Source organism: Geotrypetes seraphini, chromosome 6, assembly GCF_902459505.1.
Source record: "Geotrypetes seraphini chromosome 6, aGeoSer1.1, whole genome shotgun sequence".
NCBI lineage: Eukaryota > Metazoa > Chordata > Amphibia > Gymnophiona > Dermophiidae > Geotrypetes > Geotrypetes seraphini.
In genome coordinates, this window is record NC_047089.1 from 188,297,929 (window position 1) to 188,324,083 (window position 26,155).

Here is a 26,155-nt window from a genome sequence, read left to right on the forward strand (position 1 = left end):
AGACTAGAGGACACTCAATGAAGTTACAGGGAAATACATTTAAAACCAACAGGAGGAAATATTTTTTCACTCTGAGAATAGTTAAGCTCTAGAACTTGTTGTCAGAGGATGTAGTAACAGCAGTTAACATAGCTGGTTTTAAAAGGGGTTTGGACACGTTCCTGGAAGAAAAGTCCATAGTCTGCTATTGAGAGAGACATAGTGGAAGCCACTGTCTGTCTTGGGATTGGTAGCATGGAATGTTGTTGTAACTACTTGGGTTTTTGCCAGTTACTTTTGACCTGGATTGGCCACTATGGAAACAGGATACTGGGCTAGATGAACCATTGGTCTGACTCAGTATGGCTATTCTTATGTACTCTGCAGTTGAGATAAAACTGCAGATCTCATACAAGTCAGGCAGGCAGAAAGGCCCTTACACAGTTGGACCTGCCAAAAACTTCTAGAATATATAGAATGCTGGATGGCATCTGTACTGGGGCTCTGTGAATGAGGTCACCCACAAATGAGTACATACTGTCCTGTTTGTCCTCAGAGAAAGGGGGCACCTACTTACAAAACTGCCACCTCCCCTGCACAATTTACAGTGTCAAAAGCTGAAAACAAAACTTTATTTTTCCATAACATGGGGCATGACACCACTACAGAAACTACTGGGCTGAACAGACTTGAGGAGTCGGTATGTATCCTGAAATAAAATTCTTTTCTAGCACAAACAAGTTTTGTTCCTACCTTTAGATACCGTGAGTGCTGGAGACCACTGTGATCTTAAAATATCAAGACATATACTACCATTGCTGTTGATGTTGGGATGATATATTTTTGTTGTAAAGGCAACCTGCAAGAACAAACAAACAGCCTGTTAAATTACATCTATTTTCACTTACATTAATGGAAAACCACTAGCTACTTAGAGTACCCCAAGAGTGATTTAAGGTAATAGCAGTGCAACCAAGGTAATAGCAGTGCAACCAAGGTAATAGCAGTGCAACCAAATTTAGGGCTCCTTTTACGAAGCCGCATTAGCAGTTTAATGTGCGTAATAGCGCATGCTAATTTGCCGGCCTCCTCTTGAGCAGGCGGTAGTTTTTCGGCTAGCGCAGGGGTTAGCGTGCGCTAAAAAGTTGCGTGCGTTAAAGCCGCTAAGGCGGCTTCGTAAAAGGAGCCCTTAATATTTTCAATTGGATTTTGCTACTTTATACATCTGATTTTATTTGACTATTACAATCAAGCATGCTTGACAAGATTACACAGAAAATTAAATAATACTTGCAATTACTCATATAAGAAGTGATATCAAAAAGCTTCAGAAGATCCTACTTACTGCATACAAAACACAACATATACTAACATTGATGGCAGCCAGAGCCAATGTTTCATTTTCAGATTTATATTAGCAAGATCAGATTGCAACATGTATATGATTAGACCGCCCCTATAACTTCATCTTTCCTACTCTTCTCTGTAGTGGCTTAGATCTGAGCAACACCCCCAACTTCTTAAACTCATGTGTGCATGCCTCTTCTTGAACATTAAGTTGGGCTGAGTCCCCCCAATAAGAGAAGGGCTTTTTATAGAGAGCTGCTTCGACTGAGGGCAGATATATGTTTTGTCCAGGAAACTCATCTACTTCCGTCCCATGAATCCCTGGTTAAAGATTCTCGATTCCCCCAAGCCTTTTGGGCCTCCTGGGTGGGCACTTCCAAGCGAGGAGGGGTGGGGATTATTATTCGTAAGGGGATTCGTTGTGAAGTGCATAGGGTGGTGCAGGACCCTCAGGGTAGGTATATAATGCTGGAGGCTATGATTGAGGGGTGCTTGTATTCCCTGGTTAATATCTATGCCCCCAATGAAGGTCAGGGGGCCTTCTTTCGTGAGTTGGTGCCTAGAATTCTCTGGTTTAAGGGGGGTGCCCTGGTTTTGGGTGGGGATTTTAATCTCACTGTGACCCCTCATTTGGATAATTCGGGGAGGGCGGATCATTATGGGAGAAGGGATCGTAAACTGTTGCGGGAGGCGCTGGCTGCCCTTAATGTGGTCGATTGCTGGCGGTGGATGCATCCGTCGGCTAGAGACTATACTTACTTTTCTGGGATGCACTCTTCTTACTCCAGAATTGATTATTTGTGGAGCGGGGATTGCTTCGTCGGGTGGAGTCGGCGGTGATTGAATCACTTACGTGATCGGATCATGCTCCTGTTTGGGCACGGTTCTTGGGGGAGGGGGGTGGTTCGGGACAGAAATTCTGGCGTTTCAATGACAGTCTCTTAGATGACCCGGAGGTGGGGGTGCAGATAGAGGGGTGGCTACAGGAGTATTTGGAAGTGAATGTGGAGTGTGGGGCATCGATGGAGGCAGTTTGGGAGGGGTTAAAGGCTACCCTTAGGGGCAGATTGATTGCTCTGGCTTCTGCCCAGCAGCATAAACGGCTGCGGCGGCTTTGCTACTTTTGATAGGCAGGTTAGAGAGCTTACACAAGCGCAGACCTTGGGATATAGAGCTGCGTGGGTGATTGTTCCAAGCTTGCCGTGATCTTCAGGCTTTGGATTTGGAGCGTTTGCAATTTAATCTGCAGCTCCTGCAACATAGATATTTTGAGTTTTCTAATAAAGCTAGTCGACTGGTTGCCCATCGTTTGAAAGTGCGGTAGACGTGCAATCAGATTCTATCGATCCGGGCGGCTTCTGGAGAGTTGTTGCGGAAAGATGATGCTATTCGTGCACGCTTTGTGGAGTTCTACTCCCATCTCTATACTCCGGAAGCGACTGGGTCCTCGCAAGACCTAGATGTCTATTTAACTTCGGCGGCGTTGCCCAAGATTGCGCAGGACGATGTTGCCCGGTTGGACCGTCCTCTCACGCTGGTTGAGGCTCGTGGAGCGCTGCGTTCTATGAAACTTGGTAAGTCGCCTGGGCTGGATGGCTTTACTGTTCGGTACTATAAGCGTTTTCAAAATCTTCTGCTGCCTCCTCTGTTGCGCTTTCTTAATTCTTTGCAAGAGAATAGTGCCCTTCCGTTCTTCATGCGATTGGCGGGCGTTACGGTGTTGGCTAAGGCGGGGAAGGACCCCCTTCAGTGTGCTTCTTATCGACCGATCTCTCTGTTGGGGGTAGATACTAAGATCTTCACGCGGATTTTGGCGGACAGATTGATGAGCTGGATTCCCCAGTTGATCCATCCAGATCAGTCGGGCTTTGTAGTGGGTCGGCAGGTGGGTGATAATACACGTCGGGTTTATAACTTGTTTGAAAGGGCCAGGGGGGTGTGCGGGAGACCGTGTTTTTGTCTATCGATGCTGAGAAGGCTTTTGATAGGGTCTCTTGGCCTTTTTTGTTTCGGGTTTTGGATTCTGTGGGTTTGGGTCCACGCATTCGGGAATGGATTTGTGTCCTTTATACTCGTCCTGTCGGTTGTATTAAGGTGAATGGGGGTTATTCTGAGACTTTCTCTCTTGCACGGGGAACGCGACAGGGGTGCCCTTTCTCCCCGCTCCTCTTTGCCCTGACGGTGGAACTCCTGGCGCTGCGGGTGCGGATGAATCGGGATATCAGGGGGGTTACTGTGCCAGGAGGGGACTATAAGTTGTCCCTGTTTGCGGATGATCTTTTGTTTACGGTGGAGGATCCTGAGAATTCTTTGCCTGCTATATTGCGGGAGTTGGATGCTTTTGGCAGGGTGTCGGGGTTTCGCGTTAATGTTGGGAAATCTGAGCTACTTAATATTAATTTGCCCCTAGACAGAGTGAATTACCTCCGGGACCGGTTTTCGTTTCGTTGGGTTCAGCATTCTTTGTGTTACCTTGGGGTTTATTTCGGACCGCCGGGAGTGGATCTTTATGATCTTAATTTTCCTCCGCTCTTTTGTCGTATCCGCCAGGACTTGTCCAGTTGGAAGGTTGGGTAGAGTGGAAATTGTGAAGATGATGATATTACCTCGTCTCCTGTTTTTATTTCAGGTGTTACTGCTCTGGGTGAGTAGGAGTATGTTGGAGGGGGTTCAACGGCATGTTTTTGACTTTATTTGGGCTGGACGGAGACCTCGAGTGAGCAGGAAGGTCTTATGTTTGGGTAGGAGTGAAAGGGGGCTGGTGGTTCCCAATGTGGTAAAGTATTATCAGGCCGCTCAGTTGCGTGCCCTTTTAGAATGGCAGACGCAGGACCCGAAACCGTGGGTGGTGATTGAGCAAAGTTTTACCGACGGGGTGCCGTTGTTACATCGGCCTTGGGTACCTGGCAGAGTGCAGCTTGCGGGAGAGTTGTCTTCGGTTGGCACTTCTTTACGGGTTTGGAATCTGACCCGAGGCGGCTTATTGTTGGGCAGGCGCCATTCTTGGTATACACCGTTGCGGCATAGTCCAGATTTTCTACCAGGTCAGGGTGAGGGAGTGTTTGCTAATTGGGAGTCTCGTGGCTTGGTTTGTGTGGGACAATTGTGGGATCCGGTTTTGGGCCTCATTCGACCCTTTGCTGAGCTCCAGGGCCGGTTTAGTTTTGGAGTCCGAGATCTGTTTCATTACCTGCAAGTTGTTCATTATCTCCGGACCTCGGGTCTCCTGGGGGACTTGTGGGGTGGCAAGACTCCCTTTGAGCTGTTGTTGGGTCCGGTACTCCGGAAGGGAGCTCTATCTGCTATATATCGGTGCCTTAATTGTCGGGGGGCTCCGCTCCCCTATATGTTGTCTTGGGAGGGTGATTGGGGGCCCGCTATTTCTTTGGACGCCTGGGGGGACATTTGGAAAGAAGTTTCCTCGGCGGGCTTTGCAGCTTTGTTGATTGAGAATGGATATAAGGTTCTTTTCCGTTGGTATTATACTCCTCAGGCTATGGCTCGTTGGCGGGGGGGTGCGAGTGCTCTTTGCTGGAGGGGCTGTGGGGAGGTGGGTACCTACCTTCATATGTGGTGGCAGTGTGGGTTCTGGTCTGGGGTTTTCTCTCAGGTGTCCTGGATCCTTGATTTCCAGATTCCGGTTGATTGGCGGCATGCCCTTTTGTATTGGCACCAATTGGACCTAGCCTGGGGAGATTCTTTGTTTTGTAAGTTGTCTTTCACTGCTGCCCGGTTGACTTTAGCCTCCTTATGGAATCAAGCGCACTCTCCCACGTGGAACATGGTGGAGCAGCGCTTGCTTACTTGGCAGCTTCTTTACCACTTGACGGCTTTACGGCATGGCAAACAGCATAGCTATGCTCGTATTTGGCGTTGATTTTGGGCTTCTGTGGGGGTTAGTGGTAGGGGTAGAGTGGGGATTTGAGTTGAGTTTGAGGCTGGACTGGGGGGATTCGGACTGGGGGGACCCTATTCATATTCTATTCATACTCCCTTCTTTGCATTGGGTTGGAAGATCCTTAACCTTATCGGGTGCTGTAGGTACTGTGTTTCGTTCCTGGGGGGAGGGAGGGGGGTTTTGGCTGAGTTCTGGTGGGTTTTGTAGTTTGTTATTGTAAGTTTGTGGGGATTGCACATGTTTTCTTTGTTGGCAACACCTTTGGTGTTTTCTTGAGTGCAGTGTGTTGCTCCTTGTTCTTGCTGCATATTTTGTGTATATTTTATATTTTGTGTATATCTCAATAAAAGCTTTCATTTAAAAAAAGTTGGGCTGAGTCATTGCACTCTACCATCCTCCAGGCAGAGTGCTATAGATTAGGCCTGATGGGCACAGGTATACCCTCTTTGAACTCAGACCCACCCACCACAGGCACAGCTCTGATGTGACTGTCAGGGACCCCAAGTCCTGCCTGTGGAAGACTCCCAGCTTCTCCCCCTTTTAAGTCCTTTAGGCCTTCAGCTGCAGCGAGCAGTGACTCATCCACTGCTTGTGCCAGCCCTGAGCCTTTCCTCTGGTACAACTTCCTGTTTGTGGGACCAAGAAGTTGCATCACAGGGAAGGCTCGGAGGCAGGCATAAGCAGCAGGTATGAGTCACCGCTCACTGCTGGCAAAGAACTAAAGGAATAAAAGGTACCAGGGAGATGGCAGAGTAGAGTTAAGAGAACCTCGATCACTTGGGAGGAGAGGAGGGAGAGATGCTGGGCAAGGATGGGGTTCTTGTGACCACCCACTTTGGGCTCAAGCCCACTCAAATTTGGGTATCTAGCTATTCCTATAGATTCACTGATAAAGTTAGATATTGTATGGCCAATAGTGAACCCACAGCTGCTTGTTGCTTCCTTTCACTAGTTGGAGCTAAATGTTCCTATTATGTACTACCTTTTTTATAATCTGCCCACATGTTGACAGATCTGTGGTGATGCTTTATATGTAGAGGAAAGCCCAAGTTTTAAACATAGTAGCTACATATTGTATTTAAATTGTATCTTATTAACCTGTTTGTAAGCCACTTTGGGAATTTCTTTCAGGTCTGTTAAGGTGGACTACAGAACTGTCTGCATTCTGCATTGAAGGAGGAAGTTCCACCATGCACACATTCAGGAACCTTGTTCTAGTGATCCTTGGGCATGTGACAAAAAAGTGCAATCACTTGGCTATTGAGGAAAGAGCTATTCAATGGAGGACCTAAGCAATAATAGGAATGGTTTAGAAAACCCCCTGTAAAAATGACAAAGAACTGCTTTGTGGGAAAAGAGCTGAAATACCAACGGGCTCTTTTTTAAAGCACTTGCATTTACAAAGTTCTATAAGTTACTATTGAACTTTGTAAGTCTAAGGCCCTCTTTTATCAAACTACGAAAGCAGTTTTTAGCGCAGGGAGCCGCACTGAATGGCCCGCGCTGCTCCTCACGCTCATAGAGTTCCTATGAGCGTTGGGAGCAGCGCGGGTCATTCAGCGCAGCTCCCTGTGCTAAAAACTGCTAACGCAGTTTGATAAAAGGAGGGATAAATTTTTTGAAAATACATCTCTATATGTGCAAGCTAGCATACACTGTAATATTGCGACTTATGCATATTATTTTGGCAAATGTATTATAGTAAAATATAAGCATGGTAGGTGGAATGAAGAAACAGAATCAATGTCTGCTTGGAGATTAATGCTTCTGAAAAAAATGTAGGTGGTTTTCAGCTTCTGACAACTGAACCCAAGGTTCTTCATTTCTCTAGTAATTTATTATCAATTATCATATATACTCAAATATAAACTGAGATTTTGGGGCCAAAAACAGGGATCTCAGTTTATATTTGAGCCACTACCTGCCACCGGCACGGCTGTCCTCCTCCTGCTGAAAACTTGTGCCACTATCCTGTCCTACTCCTGCTCCCCGAACACCGGTGCTGCTATCTTGTCTTCCTCCTGCTGAATACCAGCGCTGCTATCCTGAATGCATACTCCCCTTCCCGGCACCACTATCCTGCATACATGCCTCCCCAGGTGAACCACACAGTCTCACCCAGGAAGCCAGAAAGCCATTCATTGATTGTACAGCTCGTTCCTCCATACCTCTCCAAAACATCATGTTTACCCATTGGTGCTGCTGTCGACTACATTTGCTGATCTGATACGGGGCCTTGAGCATCTCTACATACTCAAGGCCTACCAGCTCCCACCTCCTCTGAGATTCAGAGAAGGTGGGAGCTGGTAGGCAGGTGGAAGCCGACTGAGGGAATCAACAACGCGGCACACTCATACCCCATGAAATGCAGGTCCACGTTGGAAGGGGGAGTTTATTTTGAAAGGTGCTCACTTGGTTGCATTGTCCTAAATTTATCCCATATCAGCATTCTGGAAGGTTTTTAGGCCAGTGATGTTGGAAAAGTTGAGCTGGCTAACTGGCTCTCTTTTAACCTGAGGCTTTTTTTCCATTTAAAAAAACCTTTTTCTGGTTGTGAGCAACGCCGCATGTGCAATTAACTTTTGTGGAGTTGCCTGGTGAATTAGCGTGTTTGTTCCTCCACTCCTTTTTTGTTTTTGACTTATTTGATAGGCATCAAGCATGCGCAGATGCTCAAGGCAGCATACAAAGTCGCCAGCAGCACCAATGGGTAAGCCCAAAGTTAGACAATACAGATTGCCAGTCTGCTTTGGGGGGGCTCTCCCAAATGTTTCTTATTTATTTAATTTTCTATACCATTCTCCCAGAGGAGCTCAGAACGGTTTATATGAATTTATTCAGGTATTCAAGCATTTTTCCCTGTCTGGGCCGGCAGGCTCACAATCTATTGTACCTGGGGCAATGGGGGATTAAGTGACTTGCCCAGGGTCAAAGGGAGCAGCATGAGTTTGAACCCACAACCTCAGGGTGCACCACACTCCCCCCTTCTTCTATTTAGATAGAGCTGAGACATGCTATGGTGTTTTTGTGCATTATCAGAGCAGGCTTGATAAAAAAACAAGATGAGGGAACACTGGTTGTCATATTGCATAATTTGATCCTTGAGCAGCATCCTGCATTTTTATTGAAAGTTGTAAAAATAGATGTTGTGGGCTGAATATTAACGTTGCATTATATACACTGGCTGTATTATAAGAGGTGAAAGGACTTTCAGTGGTACAGGATTGTGGGTATGAAAAATTGTAGTTGTAGACTTTTGCATGCATACTGATTTTGCCTACCAACAATTGCTAGTATTCTACTGGTTAATATAGCATTTGTGATTCATTTAGTGACTACAATATGCATTTTTCTAGTGCATTACCTCCTCTCCCTAAAAGGCCAAGGGAATCATTGCTATATGATATATTTTTTAATGAGTCAACTCAGTTATTTTTCCTAAAAGGTAAAGGTTTTTTTTTTGTCTTGTTATATCTAGATGTATAATTAATAAATTGAGAATTTATATAAGCTCCTACTTACAGTATTTCTGTAATTGTTATGAAAAATCTCTTTTTTATGTACCAGTCAACCTTTTTTCTTCCTTTTTGAGAGGATCACCTCGGATTATATTCAGATCAGTTTATATTTGAGTATATATGACAGAGCTTCTATTCTTAGATGTTTATAAATTATAAATTTAGGTGTTTCTTTTCCAGCTAATTAGTTGTCTTTGGAGGGTGCAAACAATTTCTGTTTATCAATACTTTTGTGTCATAGGTACTACTACATACCTTTTCCATTGAAATCAAATATGTATGTTTATGTCACTTTGTTTCTGTTTCTCACTACAAATTCCATCTCTCAGTTTTGGTTTAACCTAAAAACCTATCCAGTGTATGTGTTATGTTAAATTTAAAAAACAAGAAATAGTATTTCATTATAACTGACCCACTGTCTGCAATGCTGAAATGCTTCATCATAGGCACGAAGATAACATTGGTAAGTTTCCCCAAACTCTGCTGGCTGCTTACCTTTGGTGGTTTGAAAGGGTAATCTGTAGGAAAGTGAATAGTCAGGAAGAAAACACCACCTTGGTAAGGGCTATCATTCTAGAATGACAAAATGTCAGGCATCAAGTCATCAGAGAGAACCAGAAAAAAAAAAAAAATCAAATGAGAGAAAGTAAAACAGATGTAGTCAACTGACGTTGTACTCACCGGCCCCATGATGGTGGCCTGCCAATGGAACACTAAAAAGGTGGGGGAAAGAATACAAAGAAAGGGAAGATTAGGTACTTACCTCGATAATCTTCTTTCTAGTAAATAGACACATCATTCTTGAACACTTGGGTAGTCAATCCATTCCTGTGAGATTCTACGTAGAGAGCCTCATTAGCGTTTTTCACTCTGCCTCTCATCAGTCTGAACTGTCCAGTAATTCCTCAGTTTGTATCAAAGCAGATGGTCAGCCTTAGAGAGGAAACCTAAGACGGAGGAGTATGGGGACTCTCCCTGACAAACAAGTCTGTTCTGCTCATATCATAACATACAGCACAAAATAATCATGAATATTTAAACATTTAACTACATAACAAAGTGGAACGAACAAGCTACCTACCTGAGAGCAAGCTGCACTAACAGGGTTTTGAAAAAAATACTCCATTGTTTCTTCCCAACAGCAGTTGCTCCCCCTATCCCAGAATGTATTTGACAGGGGACAAAAACAAGGAATCCAGTAACATGGATATGTGTGAGACTTCAAGCAGGCTAATGAACATCTGACAAGGTGGGCTTCAAGAATGATGTGCCTATTTACTAGAAAGAAGATTATTGAGGTAAGTATCTAATCTTAAGAACATAAGAACTGACATACTGGGACAGACCGGTAATCTATCATGCCAAGTATCCTGTTTCCAACATTGGCCAACCCAGGTCCCAAGTACCTAGCTAGATCCCAAGTAGTAATGCAGATTCTATGCTTTTATGCTGCTTATGATAGTAATAAGCAGTAGATTTCCCCAAGCCATCTCAATAATGGCCTATGGACTTCTCTTTTAGGAAATTATCCAAGCCTTTTTTTAAATAGCACTAAGCTAACTGATTTCCCCACATTCTCTGGAATTGAATTCCATAGTTTAATTATACGTTGTGTGAAGAAATATTTTCTCCAGTTTGTTTTAAATCTACCACTTAGTAATTTCATTGCATGCCTCCTAATCCTAGTATTTTTGGAAAGAGTGAACAAGTGATTCACATCTACCCTTCTAGTGCAATAGGCACATCATTCTTGAACACTTGGGACATATCAAAACAGACCCTGGCACCTAGGGCAGGACAGATGAGCCTGCTGAAAGTACTAAAGATCCAAATTTGATATCCAATTTGGCCGCTACGTCCACCCTATAAAACTTTATTAAAGTATGAAGGGAGGACCATGTGGTGACTACAGATTTCATTGGTGAAAACTGATCTAGACTCCACCCAGGAAAAGCCATATTTCTAACGGAATGTGCCTTTAAAGATACGGGAAGACGCTTCCTGCTGAAGAAATGGCCATATGAATCCATCCTGAAATGGTCACTTTTGAAGCTGGTCGGCCTCTATCAGAAGTCACTTCCAAAGTAATACCTTGCGAATATCCCACAATCTCAGGACTTTGTCACTCTTTTTGGACCTTGAGGGTCTAAATGCAGGCAACAGAACTTCCTGTCTGATGTGAAATTTGGATACTACCTTCGGCAAGAAAGATGGTACAGTAAGCAGTATTATACCAGACTCTGAAAGTCTGAGAAATGGTCTTCTGCATGAAAATGCTTGCAGCTCCAATGCATGAAAATGCTTGCAGCTCCAATACCTATCGATCTGAAGTGATCACTACTAAAAAACGCCATTTTAACCGTGAGGTCCGACATGAATGCCTGCTCCAGAGGATCAGGCGGGGCTCTAGTATACACCTGCAAGATAAGATTAAGATTCCATGTTGTAAAGGGTTGTCATCCTGGAGGACACAGGCATAAAGCCCCCCTCAGAACCCTGTCCACATTTGGGTGCAAGGCCAAGGTCTTCTTGATAACCTGAGGTCTGAAGCACACCACTGTCAGGCCCTTTGCCAGTCCATCCTGAAGAAATGCCAGGATCAAAGAAATCAGAGCCATGACTGGGTCCTCACTCTTCTGTGCACACCAAGGTTTTCGCATAGGGAGCTAATGTGGACTGCTGTTTGGATCATTGAAGGGTGGCAATCACTACATCTGAATAACCTTTTTGCACTAAGGTTGCATATGCTCAAGAGCCATGCTGCAAGACCAAAGTACTCCAGATCCTCCAGGGAGATTGGGCCCTGTGTGATCAACCCTAGATGGTACAGTAGGCCGAGACTTTGGTCCCTCTGTAGATGGACGAGATCTACATACCCTGGATGCCTTGGCCAGTCTGGTGCAACCAAAACTACCAGCCCTCGGTTCAACATTATTCTTTGCAGGACTCTGCCTATCATGGGTCTGTTTGGTCTAAATAACTATGTTGTCAGGCCCCTCGGTTCTCAAATATATCCCCAGTTCTTAATTCTATCTCAGAGGAGATCAAAGAAAGAAATCTAACACAAAAGTGTGGTTAATAGTCAAGGCCTTGAGGAGCGTTTGACTGCTTACTGAAATTGGTAAGCTGACAGCCAAAGTCTCCTCAAAATACCAGTGACTGGCCATTTTATTGGGATAATGACATCATCAATTAATTCATTATTAAACATACATAGTTGGTACATCTTCCAACTACAATCCATTTACAAATTGCATACTTCTTTAATATTCTATTGGTTCTATTCAAATCACTTGGTTTCCTGTTAATTATACTTCATTAGTACTTTTCCTTGGCAACAATGACTTAACTCATCACATGCTATTGGTTTCACCTCTGTCAGCAATAGAAGTGAACATGCTCACTGAGGTCATGCTGACCTTGCAGACATGTTCTATTCTATTGCAAATATCTAGTTTACAGAAACTTTCTCATTTACTAGATAATACACTTCTGTAAGCTACAATCACATGGTTATAGTCACATGATTTCCCCTAACTTTACAGGCGACAAATATGTTAGTGTGACTTTTAGCTTATTTTCAGAGAACTGTTATGTTATGGCTCCAGCATCTTGTTCCAGACATTAAACCACAATATTTTTGTTCTATGACAGAAAACGAAGTACTCTGTGTGTTATTCATTATGCTGTGTCACAAGTTTCTGAAGCATTTTTATTATTCTATTCTGAAGCATATTCTATTATTCAGATACAATTTTAGTTAAGACCTTAAAAGACACTATTATATAAAATTAGTGTCTTTTAAGGTCTTAACTAAAATTGTATCTAATACATATTAGTTAACCAATATCCTGCATAATACAATTATCACAATCAGCTCATGGAGGGAAGACATACACTTCTTCCTCCGTATTCGCTGTGATAGGGGATTAACAGAACCGCAAATACAGAAAAACCGCGAATAACTTTTTCATAAGTTATTTGATGTTTTCTATTAAAAACCATCGTGAATATAGTGAAACCACGAACAACATGGTGGGAGACCTGGTCTGTTCCTGAAGGAGAGGCAAAACACAGTGAAGAAAATGCTGGGAATCAGCGATTTCTCTATGCAAGATGATGTAATCTGAGGGAGGAACCAGCAAGCTAAAAATCGTGAATAATCGAAACCGCGAATACGGAGGGATAAGTGTATATAGAAGCTCTGCATTTGGCCCAGATTGCTATAGGGCATCAAAGCCATCACTTCCTGGTTCATATCTTCGACTGAAAAACCAAGCTGCCTTCTTGTTGGTCGCTGCCACCATTAAATCGAACTTGGGTGCCCCAATGATTCACAATGCTGTCAAACACCTCTTGAGAAAGTGCCCATTCTCTGAGATCTAAGATATTCCAGATGAGCAATTCCACTTGCACATTTGTTCACTCCTGCTACATGTGCTGCCGAGAGAACCAGTAGGTGGATCTCCACCCACCTAAACAACATTTGAGTTTCCAAGTGTAGAGAAGCACTCTTGTGCTCCCTTGATGATTGACAGAAGCTATCGCCGTTGCATTGTCTGAGAAAACTCGCACAGCTTTGTTCTCTAGTGTGCTTCCAAACGTCTGCAGGGCCAAATGGATGGCTCTCAGATTCAACCAATTGATCAACCTCTGGGAGGAGGACCAGTGAGTCTCTAAATCGGACGCTCTTTGCAATGCGCTCTCCTGGCATCTGTAGTCAGGATCACCCATGTAGAGATGCAGAGCAGAACTCCTTGGGCCAGTGACTGAGGCTCCATCCACCAGTTAAGACTGTGATGTCTAAGATAGATGCATCTGCAATGCATCCCTTTGTGGGCACCATTGGAATAGAAGCGCATCTTGGAGAAGGTGTAAATGCACCCTCGCCCAGGGAACTACCTCTATAGTCGCTATCATTAACCCTAACACCTGCAGGTAATGCCAAGCTGTCAGTGCTGGCCAGTCCCAAAACTCCCTGATCTGCAGCATGAGTTTCACTCTGTGGGCTTCTGGCAGAGAACTTTGTTCTCCTTGTGTTGAACAGAATGCCCAGTTACCCCAGGAACTGAATCGGCTCTAGGTGGCTTTTCCAAAAGTTGACCACCCAGCCCTGTTCTGCAGGAGCTGGACCATAGGCTGCACTGTTGCCCTTCCTTGGGATTTGGACAGGACTCTTATCAGCAAGTTGTCAAGATACGGATGCATCTATATCCCCCGCCTTGTATGCTGTGAAGTTGTGTGGTGCCATGCCCAGTCCCAAATGACAGGGCTGAGAACGGGAAGTGCTGCTCCAGAATATGGACCTATAGGAACTTCCTGTGCTCTGGGAAAATGGGAATATGCAAATAGGCCCCTGTCAAATCCAGAAGGGCAAGAAATTCCCCCGGCACCACCAAAGCAATGACCGACTGCATAGTCTCCATGTGGAACCAGGGTATCTGGAGGGCCACATTGACCAACTAGAGATCCAGATTTGGCCTCCAGTCTTCTGAATCTCTTTAGGGCACTTTAAAGTACAGTAAAACCTTGATTTGCGAGCATAATTTGTTCCAGAAGCATGCTTGTAATCCAAAATACTTGTATATCAAAGCGAATTTCCCCATAGGAAATAATGGAAACGCAGATGATTCGTTCCACAACCCAAAAACTTCAATACAAAATATTATACGTATTGCAAGACCTCGCTCATTTAGGACAGTCACTACACTCCTGCAGCTTCAGAGAGAGAACTATCAGCTCAATTGTGATGATGTGACAAATGTATACTGTATGTACTCGTAATGCAAGTCTGCTTGTTTAGAACAGTCACTACACGCTTGCAGTGTCAGAGAGAGAAGAACCATTGGTACAGTAGTGATGTGTGTATACTGTTTGTGCTTGTATTGCAAGGCATTGCTTGTATATCAAGTTTAAATTTAATCAAATGTTTTGCTTGTCTTGCAAAACACTTGCAAATCAAGTTACTTGCAATCCAAGGTTTTACTGTATATGGAATATCTGCCTAAACCAAATTCTTCATCTGGTACGGCTCCTAAGGCTGCTAGATCCAGGAGGCTCTGCATTGTCACTCGAACTGTAACTGCTTTTTCTGGTCTCCCTGCTGTAGATTCCAGAAAAAGGTCCAGGAGAGGACAAAAGCACTCATTTGTACCCCTCCTGAATAATTTCCATTACCCAGCAGTCTGAAGTGATCCCTACCTACTAGTACTGCCTGAATCAGGAAAAAAATTTTTGATTTGATTCAGCCTATTGAATCAATTTTTCGATTAGATTTTCCTGCCCAATTGGGTGTTTTTTTCAAACATCCTGGTGGGTTAATTTTATAGCCTCTTCACTCCCTTTGCCTTCTCCTAACCACATTGGCGCTGTGGTGTAAACAAAATAAACAAACAAAAAAGAGTTTTCCTTTCTCTGTTAAATCCTAGCTTTGTTAAATCCTAGCTCACGTTTGCGGTCTAACACCAGCTCTGGCAGGATACACATTTCAAATCTGACATATTGTAATCACAAAACAGAAAATACAATTATTTTTTCTACTTTTTGTTGTCTGGTCATTATTCAAATCTTGTTGGTCCTCGGTTCTGGATGTCTTCTGATAACTTGCTTGCCAGGGTCTCCTTCTTACTTCTTTCTCCGTGCTAAACATCCATCTTCTATCTATCTCTGTCCTCCCCTTCCATTTCCCTTCCCTCCCCCGGAGATCTGGCATCTTTCCTTTTTTTCATCTCCATCCACAGATCCACCTTTTCTCAACTACCCTTTCATCCAGCATCTCTCCCTCCTTCCCCACCACCCCAGGGTTCAGCATATCTCCCTTTCTTTTCCCAATTACCTTCCTATCCAGTATTTCTATCCCCCCTCCACACCATCCCTTGTGTCCAACTTCTCTCCCTTTCTGTTCCTTCCCTCCTTAAATCCCATTGTCCACCATCTCTCTCCCTTCCTCTGTTTTTAGACCCATTATTCTTCCACCCAAAGTCCGGCATATGCACGTCTCTTTGAACCCCCCTTCCCTCCCTCCATGTACTTCTACCCCAGGGCCCTCCTCCCCTGAAGGCCTTTCCCCCCCCTTTGAAGGCCCGTCCCCCCCCTTTGAAGGTATGCACCTCCCTGAAGGCCTGCCTGTCCCCCCCCCCCCCCCCCCCCGGAAGGCCTGCATGTTCCCCCTGGCCTCCCGCACACCATTTACCTAATATTAGAGAACGAAGGGGGAGGGTCAGTCGAGAAGTGCTGGTGTCCGGCTTCCCCTCTGGCCTCCTGCTGGTGTCCGGCTTCCCCTCTGGCCTCCCGCACACCATTTATCTAATATCAGTAGTCTGAAGACTCACAGAGAAAATCACGGTGCTAGAGATCTTGCAAGTTGCCATAGGTCTTTGGAGGTGTTTCCTCTGCTGCGATTCTGCCTCTGACATCAGAGGAGGGGCGGGACCACAGCAGAGGAAACAGCTCCAAAGACCTATGGCAACTTGCAAGATCTCTAGCACCGTGATTTTCTCTGCGAGTCTTCAGGCTACTGATATTAGGTAAATGGTGTGCGGGAGGCCAGAGGGGAAGCTGGACACCAGCAGGAGGCCAGAGGGGAAGCCGGACACCAGCGGGAGGCCAGAGGGGAAGCCGGACACCAGCACTTCTCGACTGACCCTCCCCCTTCGCTCTTTAAAGCGGGAGCGGCAGAGGCCGGCAAGCAAGAGGAAGTGCTGCTGCTCCTGCTTTAGGGGACAAGGGGGGAGGGTCAGTTACCGAATCGGGAGGCCGATGTTTTTGTTTTAAATCGATTTGAATCAATTCACCCAAAGTGAATCGGTGAACCGATTCGACTCGTGAATCGGGCAGCACTACTGCCTACACCTCCTAAGAGGCCGTTAACCTTCCACTTATCTTTGGAAGTCTGGCATGTGCCTTGGCGCTTTAACTGCTTATTGGGGGCGACTGACAGGTGGGATCCTGAAAATTGGAGTACCTGGCACCCTCAAAACACTGTCTCTTGCTCTTGAAATGATCTCTGGACCAAAGATCCTTCCAAGCAATAGTAAAAATGCCTAGAGATGTAAAAATTCTCTCGACCTGACCTCCTAGGGTTTTTCGGTCTGCTGTCTGGTAAAGTCTCAGATGTGCAATCCTACAAACGTGTCATGAGGTCATCCAAACCTTTCCCAAAGAGCAATTGTCCTTTAAAGGGTAACTTGCTCAGCATTGCCTTGAAGGATGAGTGCCCTCACCCACTGTCTGATCCACAGCATTCTTCAGGTGGAAATGGCATAAGTAGAAACTTTGCTCAATATCCTGCAGGTATCACATAGAGCATCTGCCATATAATCCATTCCTGACATGAAAAACCGGTGACAGCTTGGAGTGACAAGCTATGTAAGATGTCATTGCTGCTGCCTTTCAAACCCACAGCTATGGCCCCAAATGTTCTCTTGCGATCCTGCGATACCACTTTACCTTCACTTGGGAGGGAGATACATTTAGTTACTGCGCCACCAGGGAATTCACCTTTGTTGGGATAAATAGCTGATTAGATTCAGCAGCCATGGGATAAAGTTTTGTCATGGCCCTGGCCATCTAAAGGGGCCCCTCTGGGACCTCCCAATAGTCTGTTAACATTATAGTAATGGGAGGGAAAGCATGTGTTGTGAGCCTTAGTGTTGCTCATAAGCAAGAACTGCATAGCTGAGATCTGTGGAGTCTTATCATTAATTCTTGGAGACATTCCATAAGTATCTCCAAAAGCACTGAGGGCTTCAACAGCCTGCACACAGTTGGGTTTTCTCCGAGGCCCACAGCCTCCACCTGTTCAGGATCCGTCTCTCCCAGACATAATGCACTAAGGACCCAGACTGGGAAAGTAAAGGCATGGAGAGACTGTCCTCCTCTAACTGAACCCCCATCTCTTGTGCATGTCTTTACTGAGGGGGACCCTGGTGACAGCACTGTCGTGACCCCTGAGGGTTCCATGCAGCCGCTGTTAAATAAATATGCTTAATATAGCATATCAATGAATTCTGGAGCAAAACCATGCCCAGGGCACCCCCAAGGGCCCTTGCAGATGCTCCCCTTTCTGGGGTTCTGCAGCAGGTATGCAGCTGCGATTCACTAGGGACACACTTTTGCTTTTTCCTAGATCTAACCAGCACTTTTGACCTGGAACTTAAGCCATCTGAGATCTCACACCCCCAAGGACAGTAGAGGAGGCTAAGCCTGTGGCTCCCACTTCCCCTCACATGCTATGCGGCACATGGAACACCGACGGTCCTCGGTGCACCATCTAGCTCAAATCTGGCATGAATCTAATGTATCCTGGCCTGAGGAGTCTATCCCACCTGATTTTAAGCTAAATCGAGGAATTTTGAGGCAAATAGAGGCTTTTAATTTCAAATTGGAAAATCCAAGATGGCTGATGCGGCAGCAATTTTAGCACCAAAAACGGCCTGTGGGAGCTACACTAGAGGTAAAAAAAAATAGCAATTTTAGGGGTAGGGAACCCTTTTTCTTAGCCCCAGCACCCAAAAAAAAAAAAAAAAATCACTTGTAGCCCTTTCAGGACCAAGGGACATATTTGTCCTATAACTTTAAAATCCTATAAATTTTGATTGGGATAGTCTACAGTTCTAAATTTGATATGTACGGATTCCATATGATACTGCCTTTATGTAAATAAACTGGTTCCGACATTCATTCATTAGCGTCGTTGCTAGATTGACGAGAAGATTCACTTGCCACACTGTCCATAAGCCAGAAGTGTGATTTTTTTAAATAAAAATAATGATATTTCACAAAAAAAATCAATTTTTTGGCATCTGCAAGCCCTTTTTACCATAAAAATGTCGTCAAAAACCACAAAAATTGGCCTACGATCCTTATGGTCCTGAAAGGGTTAAGGAACCCCCCCTCCCCCCTACCTGATTTTCTTCCATTGGCTGTCAGCCTTGCAATCACTGTGCCATGCTTATGCTGGGAGATGCCTGGGCTGAAACTGTAGCCAGAGAAATGGGAGAACTTCTGCCTCAAATAAGCCTGGAAACCAGACTGCTTGCTTCTTCTCACTGCCTCTCCGACCCACCGACCAGCCAGAGACCTGAACCCTTATTGGAACTCGCATACAATAGAGGGGAGGAAATGAAGTCAGCTCTAAACCTGGTAGAAAAACTGCCACGGAACCACTCAGCCTGTGCTCAAGCCCTCTGTGGACCAAATCTGCGTCAAGTCTTGCTCCCAAGGGAATGGTCCCTGAGTTCCCAAAATGTTGGTGCAGACCAGCTAAGCGGGTGCACTGGAAAACAGTCTACCCCTTGGCTACTGACTTCTGACCTCAGAGTCTGAGCTCTCCCACAGCCAGATATATCCCAAAGCTGAGAGCCTCTACATTAAAAAAAAAAGCTTCACAATCGAATTAAAGAAAAGAAAAAGTAAACTCAAGCAGAACAGTTGGTTTCTACCATCTCACAAGTAGAGAGACAAACTGAGGAATTACAGTGATGGGAGGTGGAGTGAAAAATGCTTATGAGGCTCGCTACACAAAATCTTATGGGAAGGGATTGACTACCCAAGTGTTCAAGAATGATGTGCATATTGCACTAGAAAAAGTCCTTTATTCAGTTTATACCACAAACAGTTACATGGATAACTCCAATGTCAGAACTAAACAAATATATTTCAGATTTTGACCTTGTTCCAAGATACCCTAAATGAGGCTCATGAAATTTCCCTGCATACTTCTTCAAGTTGCTTATTTTAAAGTTTTCAAATGTCCTAAAATAGAATCTAAAAATCTGTCCTTTCCTTATCCCTGCACATCTTTCTAATGAACTCAGTTACACAGGATTATCCTTTTTCAGGTCGGCTGCCTCAACATAAAAATATACAGAATTTCCACTTTGGTGGGTAAAATATCAGTTGAATGCTGAACCTCTTGAATATCAAGGGGCTCATTTACTAAAGTGTGACAGTTATAGCAAGTTATCTTAACACATAACTGTAAAACTTCTGCATTAATTATTAGTAACATTCTCAATAGTTTCCCATTCAATTAACATAGAAAATGTTTACATGTTAACTGCATGGCAGATAAAGTGGTATAACTTGCTACAACTCTTGAGGTGGTGTTAACTACATGGCACATTTCCTGCCCCTTCTGAACTAGGTAGTTAATACTGATACTACTGCATACTTAGCTTAGTAAATAGGTCCTAAGTGGATTAGCCATACGAGGTCTGACAATTAAGTTCATGAACTCATCCTAGAAAAAGTATTACATACCTCATTGCTGAATATCACTATGGTCACCTTCGAAGTACTCCCCTTGGGAAGCTATGCACCGATGCCAGCGCCTAGTCCACCCTTCAAAGCCATTTTGGGACTCTTTTTCTGGAACGGCCATCAGAGCTGTCGTCGTATTACCCTTGATGTCCTCCTTTCAATATTTCCTTTATCTTTGGGTAAAGAAAAAAGTAATTGGGGGCCAGATCAGGTGAGTAGGGAGGGTTTTCCAAAACAGTTATTTATTTACTAGCTATAAACTCCCTCATAGACAGTGCCGTGTGAGCTGCTGCATTGTCGTGATGCAAGAGCCATGAGTTGTTGGTGAAAAGTTCAGGTTGTTTTCGTGTAACTTTTTCACACAGCCTTTTCAGCACTTCCAAATAGTAAACTTGGTTAACTGTTTGTCCAGTTGGTACAAATTCATAAATCCCTCTGATATCAAAAAAGGCTAGCAACATCATTTTGACTCTTGATTTGGACTTCTAGAACTTTTTTGGTCATGTAGAATTGGCTGACTTCCATCATGCACTTTGACACTTTGTTTCAGGGTCATATTGGTACACTCATGTTTCATCACCATTGTTAACAAGGCCCAAAACATTGCCTAGCCTCTCCAAAAGGTCTTGGCAAATTTTGACTCTCCTTTGCTTTTGTTCATCGGTAAGCTCCTTCGGGACCATTTTTGCACATCATCTTCCTCATGCCAAGATTTTCAATTAAGATTTTCCTAACCGTTTCTCTATCGATGTTTACTTGGTCTGCTATGCTTCTCACAGGAAGCCAACAATTTTGACACACAATTTGACAAATTTTTGCAATGTTTTCATCAGTTCTGCTCATTACTGGCTGCCCAGACCTCTCTTCATCAGCGACGCTTTCTCTCCCCTCAGAAAAATATTTAATCCATTTGTACAGTGCTGTTTTCTTCATGGCATTATCCCCATAAACTTGGACCAACATATTCCTGATTTAATGGTTTGTTCATTATTTTAATTCAAGCTCCGACATGCTTGCAATGGCACACAAAAACATGTAACAACAATAATGAACGCCACTCAGCAAGACACAAACACAGCTGTGAAAAACTGATATATCACGGTTATGAAACCTTACCGAGCTGTTTGTACAGTGCTGCCAATGTTAAGCACAATATGGCAAGTCCATGAACTTAAATTGTCAGACCTCATACCATTCTATACCCTCATAAGAGATTCATCGAGTTGCTTGGATTGCTCATAAGGTTCTTTGACCACCTGAAATTTGTGCTTGACTTTGCAGCTGTTGGAAGAAGCGATTAACTGACCATGGAGCTGTTATACATCAGTATTAGTGAGGCAACCACTGCAAGTTACCAATGGTACATGCAGTGCAGGACAATAATTGGCACATTTTTTGTACCTTGAAGAAGCTTGTTGTGCATCGGTGGACTCAGTTGGGACAGTGTCACACCATAAGTGCTAGAATTTGCCTCTTTGTTGCAAGAAGATTGCATTTGTTATAAGCACAATATATGAATGCTCTAGTGAATAATTTATATTACAGCATGTTTTGTATTGCACCTCAGCAGTTTTGACCTATGATTGCAACTGAGTCATGATCAGTAGCATCAGTTTCTTTGTACATTTATAAGTTGGCTGGACTCGTTAAGTTTTTTTCCTACCTTTTTTGGATGGACATAAAGACAAATTGACTGAATAATTATATATATATATATATATATATACTAGTCTTATAGCCCATTACATTAACGGGTGCTAGAATATATGTGTGTGTGTCTCTCTTTATTTCTTTTTCTATCTCTCTCTCCTTAGCCGCTTTCTTTCTTTCTTTTTCCTTGGCTGTCCATCACCACCCCTTGCCTGCTCCCCCTGTCCATTCTCCCTTCCTTTTACCTCCCCTGTGTCCACCACCACCCCTTCACAGCTCTCCTTATGCAGCAGCAGCCCTTCTCCCTTTGTTTTAGCTCCCCCCTGTCCAGCAGCACCTTCCTTCTCCCCCTGTCCAACATTAGGTCTCTGTTCCTTTTTCTTCACCCACCCTCTGTCCATCAGCACCTCTTTCCTTCTCCCCCTGTCCAGCAGTAGGCGTCCCTTTTTCTCCCCCCCTCCTCCTTCTTATCCCTATGATACAGTTACCTTGCTCTGCCCCTGATCAGAGGTTCCCGACAGCCGCCCAGTTGCACCCATTGGAAAAGTTCCCTCTGCGGCATCCCGCATCCCGCACCCCTCCTGACGCGACTCCCGCTGTCTTTCTTTCTGTCTGTCTCTGTCCCTGGCCCCCTTTGTCTGTTTGTCTTTCTGTATATCTCCCTGCACCTGTGTCTTTCTTCTTGTCTTTCTGTCTCCCTTCCTTCCTCTGTCTGTCTGTCCAAAGCAGCATCCCCTCCCCCTCCATTTCCCTCCCCCCATACCAGTTCTCTGTGCATCTGCTGCTGTGTCTTTCTTCTTGTCTTTCTGTCTCCCTTCCTCCCTCTGTCTGTGTGTCCAAAGCAGCATTCCCTTCCCCTCCATTTCCCTCCCCCCACACCAGTTCCCTGTGTCTTTCTTCTTGTCTTTCTGTCTCCCTTCCTCCCTCTGTCTGTGTGTCAAAGCAGCATTCCCTTCCCCTCCATTTCCCTCCCCCCACACCAGTTCCCTGTGCACCTGCCCCTGTGTCTTTCTGTCTCCCTTTGTCTGTGTGTCCAAAGCAGCATTCCCTCCCCCCCCATTTCCCTCCCCCCACACCAGTTCCCTGTGCAGCAGCATTATTGTTTCCTCTACCCCCTTTCCCTTCCCACAGTCGTGACTCCAAACGCGGACCCGAGTCCTTTGCCAGCGGCCCCCCTTCCCTTCCCGCGGGTCCGAGTACACATGGCAATTCAAGCAGCGTGTCCACCAGTCTTCACACGCTGCTTCGGGTCTTTCTACTGGCCTGATTTACTCTGGCACGTCCGGAGCAAATCAGGGTAGTAAAAGGTGCCGAAGCAGCGTGTGACACGCTGCTTAAATCGCCAGTAAGGGAAGGGGGGGGGCGGCGGAAATCTTCTTTTACCTTGCCTCTCCTCCACCGTCGGGAGTCAACGCCAGGAGTTTTAACGGCTGGTGGTTCCGCGTGGAAACAATCCCGCGCCTCTTTGAAAACTGTGACGCCGCTGGAGCTGGGAGACGACGGAGAGGGCAGGTGAGCCGCGCATGCGCACTTCCTAGCTACAGCTCACAGAAAATGGACCCACGCTTAGGAAGTGCGCATGCGCGGCTTACCGTTTTATTATATTATATATATATATATATATATATAAAATGTTAAAGTATTATTTATTATCAAGAATTTCTTACTTCAATGGGCTCACCCATTTTTTAATTCCCTGAGTGTACATATGCACGGTTATGATTGGGGGGGGGAATTCATTTTATTGTGTACATAAGCAGATGACCCAGATTCTTAGATAAATGTCTGAACTGATGAGCAACCCAGTCTCATGATGGAAAAGTTGAACAGATCATAAAAGACATATACCATGCCATTAACAAATAAAAATGGATAAAAAAAGGGGAAGGGGATTCCTAATGGTGCCGAACATGTTTTTTAAGGGGTGCTTTGTTCTAAGGATGGGCTGTCATTTGCACCAACATTGGAAATATCAATGACATATCCTACGTCATTGTATGCTGTTAAAAACCTAAAAATAAGCAGAAAATGTGTGCTTTTTTTATTTGCTGATAACAGTGCAAACAAACATTTTTGAAAGAGTATACCCTATTTGAAAAAAAGGTGTATTCTGTCCCAACCAATGCACCTTTGATCACATACAAACCATCAGGAAATGAGTGTGCACTATACAAATTTGCACCTGTGTCAAAAAACAGCCAAACAAAAATGATCAAAATGAACATTTCTGGAAACACAAAAATTTTCTGGTTGCCCGCTGTGTTCTGCATCTACATGGCTGCTTATCCCAATCACAATGGCTGCATCCAGAACTGAAAAGACTTCAAGATGGTGTCAGTAAGGGAGATTATGCTTGCGTTGCCACCTCAGGAATGACAGCCTGTATAATTATACTGAGTTCCACACCCCAAAAGCTAACCCTGAAAATAGAATCTCACGATTTAGCATAGGGTTTAATAACTTTCCTTTAAAAAAAAAAAATACTGCTAAGTTAACAATGTTACATGTCAAAGAGGAAAAAGGAATTTTATATTTGAGATAAAATCAAGTTTCAAGTTTATTGTATATTTGATTAATCGCTTACTCAAATTTCTAAGCGATGTACATATCTTTAAAATTATAAATAACAAAGGGGACAGCAAAAACAAATAGACGCTAAACAAACATAACAAATTATTGACCAACAGTATGAACAGTAAAAACGAGGGGAAAGAATGGGTAGAGAAATACAAATTGCTGATAGAAAAGAAGACAATTATGGTAAAAAACAATAGGGGGGGAATAAACGATAACCTCAAAGAGGTTATGGAAATAAACTGGAACTCCTAATCATGCTTTATTGTTATTAACATTCCAGGATCCTCAGAAGACATAGCACTCTCCACAGAGGCCTATACAATTGTCATTAAAAAATTACTTACAGTCATCTCCTACTGGTCCCGCTGAACATTGTGCAGGCGGATCTCTTTGCAAATCTGTTAATTCCTATTTAGAGAAAAAAATTAGAAAGTTACAATTGCTTTGTAGCTTAATCTTTATAAGGCCAATAAACATGATACTCTGCAAAAATACTGCAATATTTTTTATTTACCATGTTTCAAGAACATAAGAAACATCTAAAGAAAAAGGACTTCAATACAAAATAAATGGAAAAGAAAAAGAAAAACTGTACAATCTTATTCAGTCCACAATAATAATAATAATAATAACAGTGAAGTTCTATGCGGTTTACAAAGATTATACAATGTGGAGAAGTGAAAAAAATCCAAAAAGATCATTAAAAGACCACAAATATAATACATATATCCCTAACAGTAATCATCTGCAGACAAGAATGCTAGTAATTATACATCATTTTTTATTAGGATTTATCTATCATCATCATCATTCCCTTCTCTATTTTTTTTTTTTTGGGGGGGGGGCGGAAAAGAGAGACTCCAGTTAGCCAAAAATGTTGAGAATGTTTATTGTAAGAAAAATCAGTCAGTCTGAAACAGTTTGTAAACTTTTTATTTTTTCATATAAAAGAATGGTGTTTGGACTGTCGTATTACAAATTATTTTCTGTAACAGAATTCATTAAAACCTCATTTTTTTGTTTCTGGTGATTTTCGTCACATTTATTTTACACCTATGAAAATTAACCAGCTCAAACATTTAAAAAAATATCCTGTTGAGAAGAAATAACATGATCAGGGTGCGTGAACTGAAGGCTCCGTCTTGAGCCAACAAATTTCCTGTGATAATTAGTGGCCCAACTATGTTGAATAGTGCAAAGTTACATCAGAAGGTAGAACAATCGCTTCTATAGAATGGTGTCCAAGAAAAAAATTGATCCCGAGAAGGCAATGAGTAGCTCAAGTGAGAAAGCGCCAGGTCAGCCACCACATGGAGTGAGAGTGCATGATTGGCCCGTCCACTGAACCTCTTCGGGGGGATCTGGACCCTGAGCTAAGAGAGTCGGATTGGCTGGAGGTTGAGCTATCAGAGCTGTTAACAGCATTTTACGTGCATAGTATTATTTGTTTTTATTATTATGTATGATGATTTGTGATCTGATTAATGTTATTGATATCTTTAGATTCAACTAAAAACTTGGAAGAAGCTCTATAAAATTAATAAATTCAATGGAACTATGAAAATAATCTCTTGACAAGTAGAATATTCTTAGAATCATGATAGGCACAGCTTAGGGAAGAATGCAGCCTAGTGGAGACTGTTTCCCTGCTGAGGGCCAGATTCTCAAAATTCATTGGTTAAACCTGGTAAGTTGATGTCGTGGCCATAGTGGGAGTGATTTTTTTAATGTTTCAACAATTTTTTATTGATAACTTGCACAGAAAAATACAATAATAAGTGCAAAAAGACAAAATACAGTTATCCATTTTGTAACATAGAAAATACCAACAAATCCCCACCCCCTACTTCAACAATCTATCATACTCCCCAAGAATCCAAGCTAAGAAAATCCTAGTGATTTTTATTTTACGGGCGATTCTCAG

At 43.6% G+C, this 26,155-nt stretch overlaps 1 protein-coding gene across 10 annotated transcripts in view; it reads right to left on the bottom strand.

The window, feature by feature from the left end:
* UBE2D4 (ubiquitin conjugating enzyme E2 D4 (putative)) overlaps positions 1-26,155 on the bottom strand; it is a 64,703-nt gene that overhangs the window by 34,290 nt on the left and 4,258 nt on the right. For 2 of the 10 annotated variants that reach the window (XM_033949548.1, XM_033949551.1), the window contains exons 2-6: positions 24,576-24,639; positions 20,005-20,177; positions 9,424-9,455; positions 9,238-9,315; positions 733-838 (exon numbers count right to left, since the gene is read on the bottom strand). In XM_033949548.1, the coding sequence (XP_033805439.1) occupies positions 733-838; positions 9,238-9,315; positions 9,424-9,432 (193 nt within the window). In that variant the 5' untranslated portion in view covers positions 9,433-9,455; positions 20,005-20,177; positions 24,576-24,639. Of the gene's footprint in view, positions 1-732; positions 839-9,154; positions 9,316-9,423; positions 9,456-20,004; positions 20,178-24,575; positions 24,640-26,155 lie in introns of all 10 variants that reach the window. The other 8 variants (XM_033949543.1, XM_033949544.1, XM_033949542.1 and 5 more) reach the window with 5 other exon arrangements.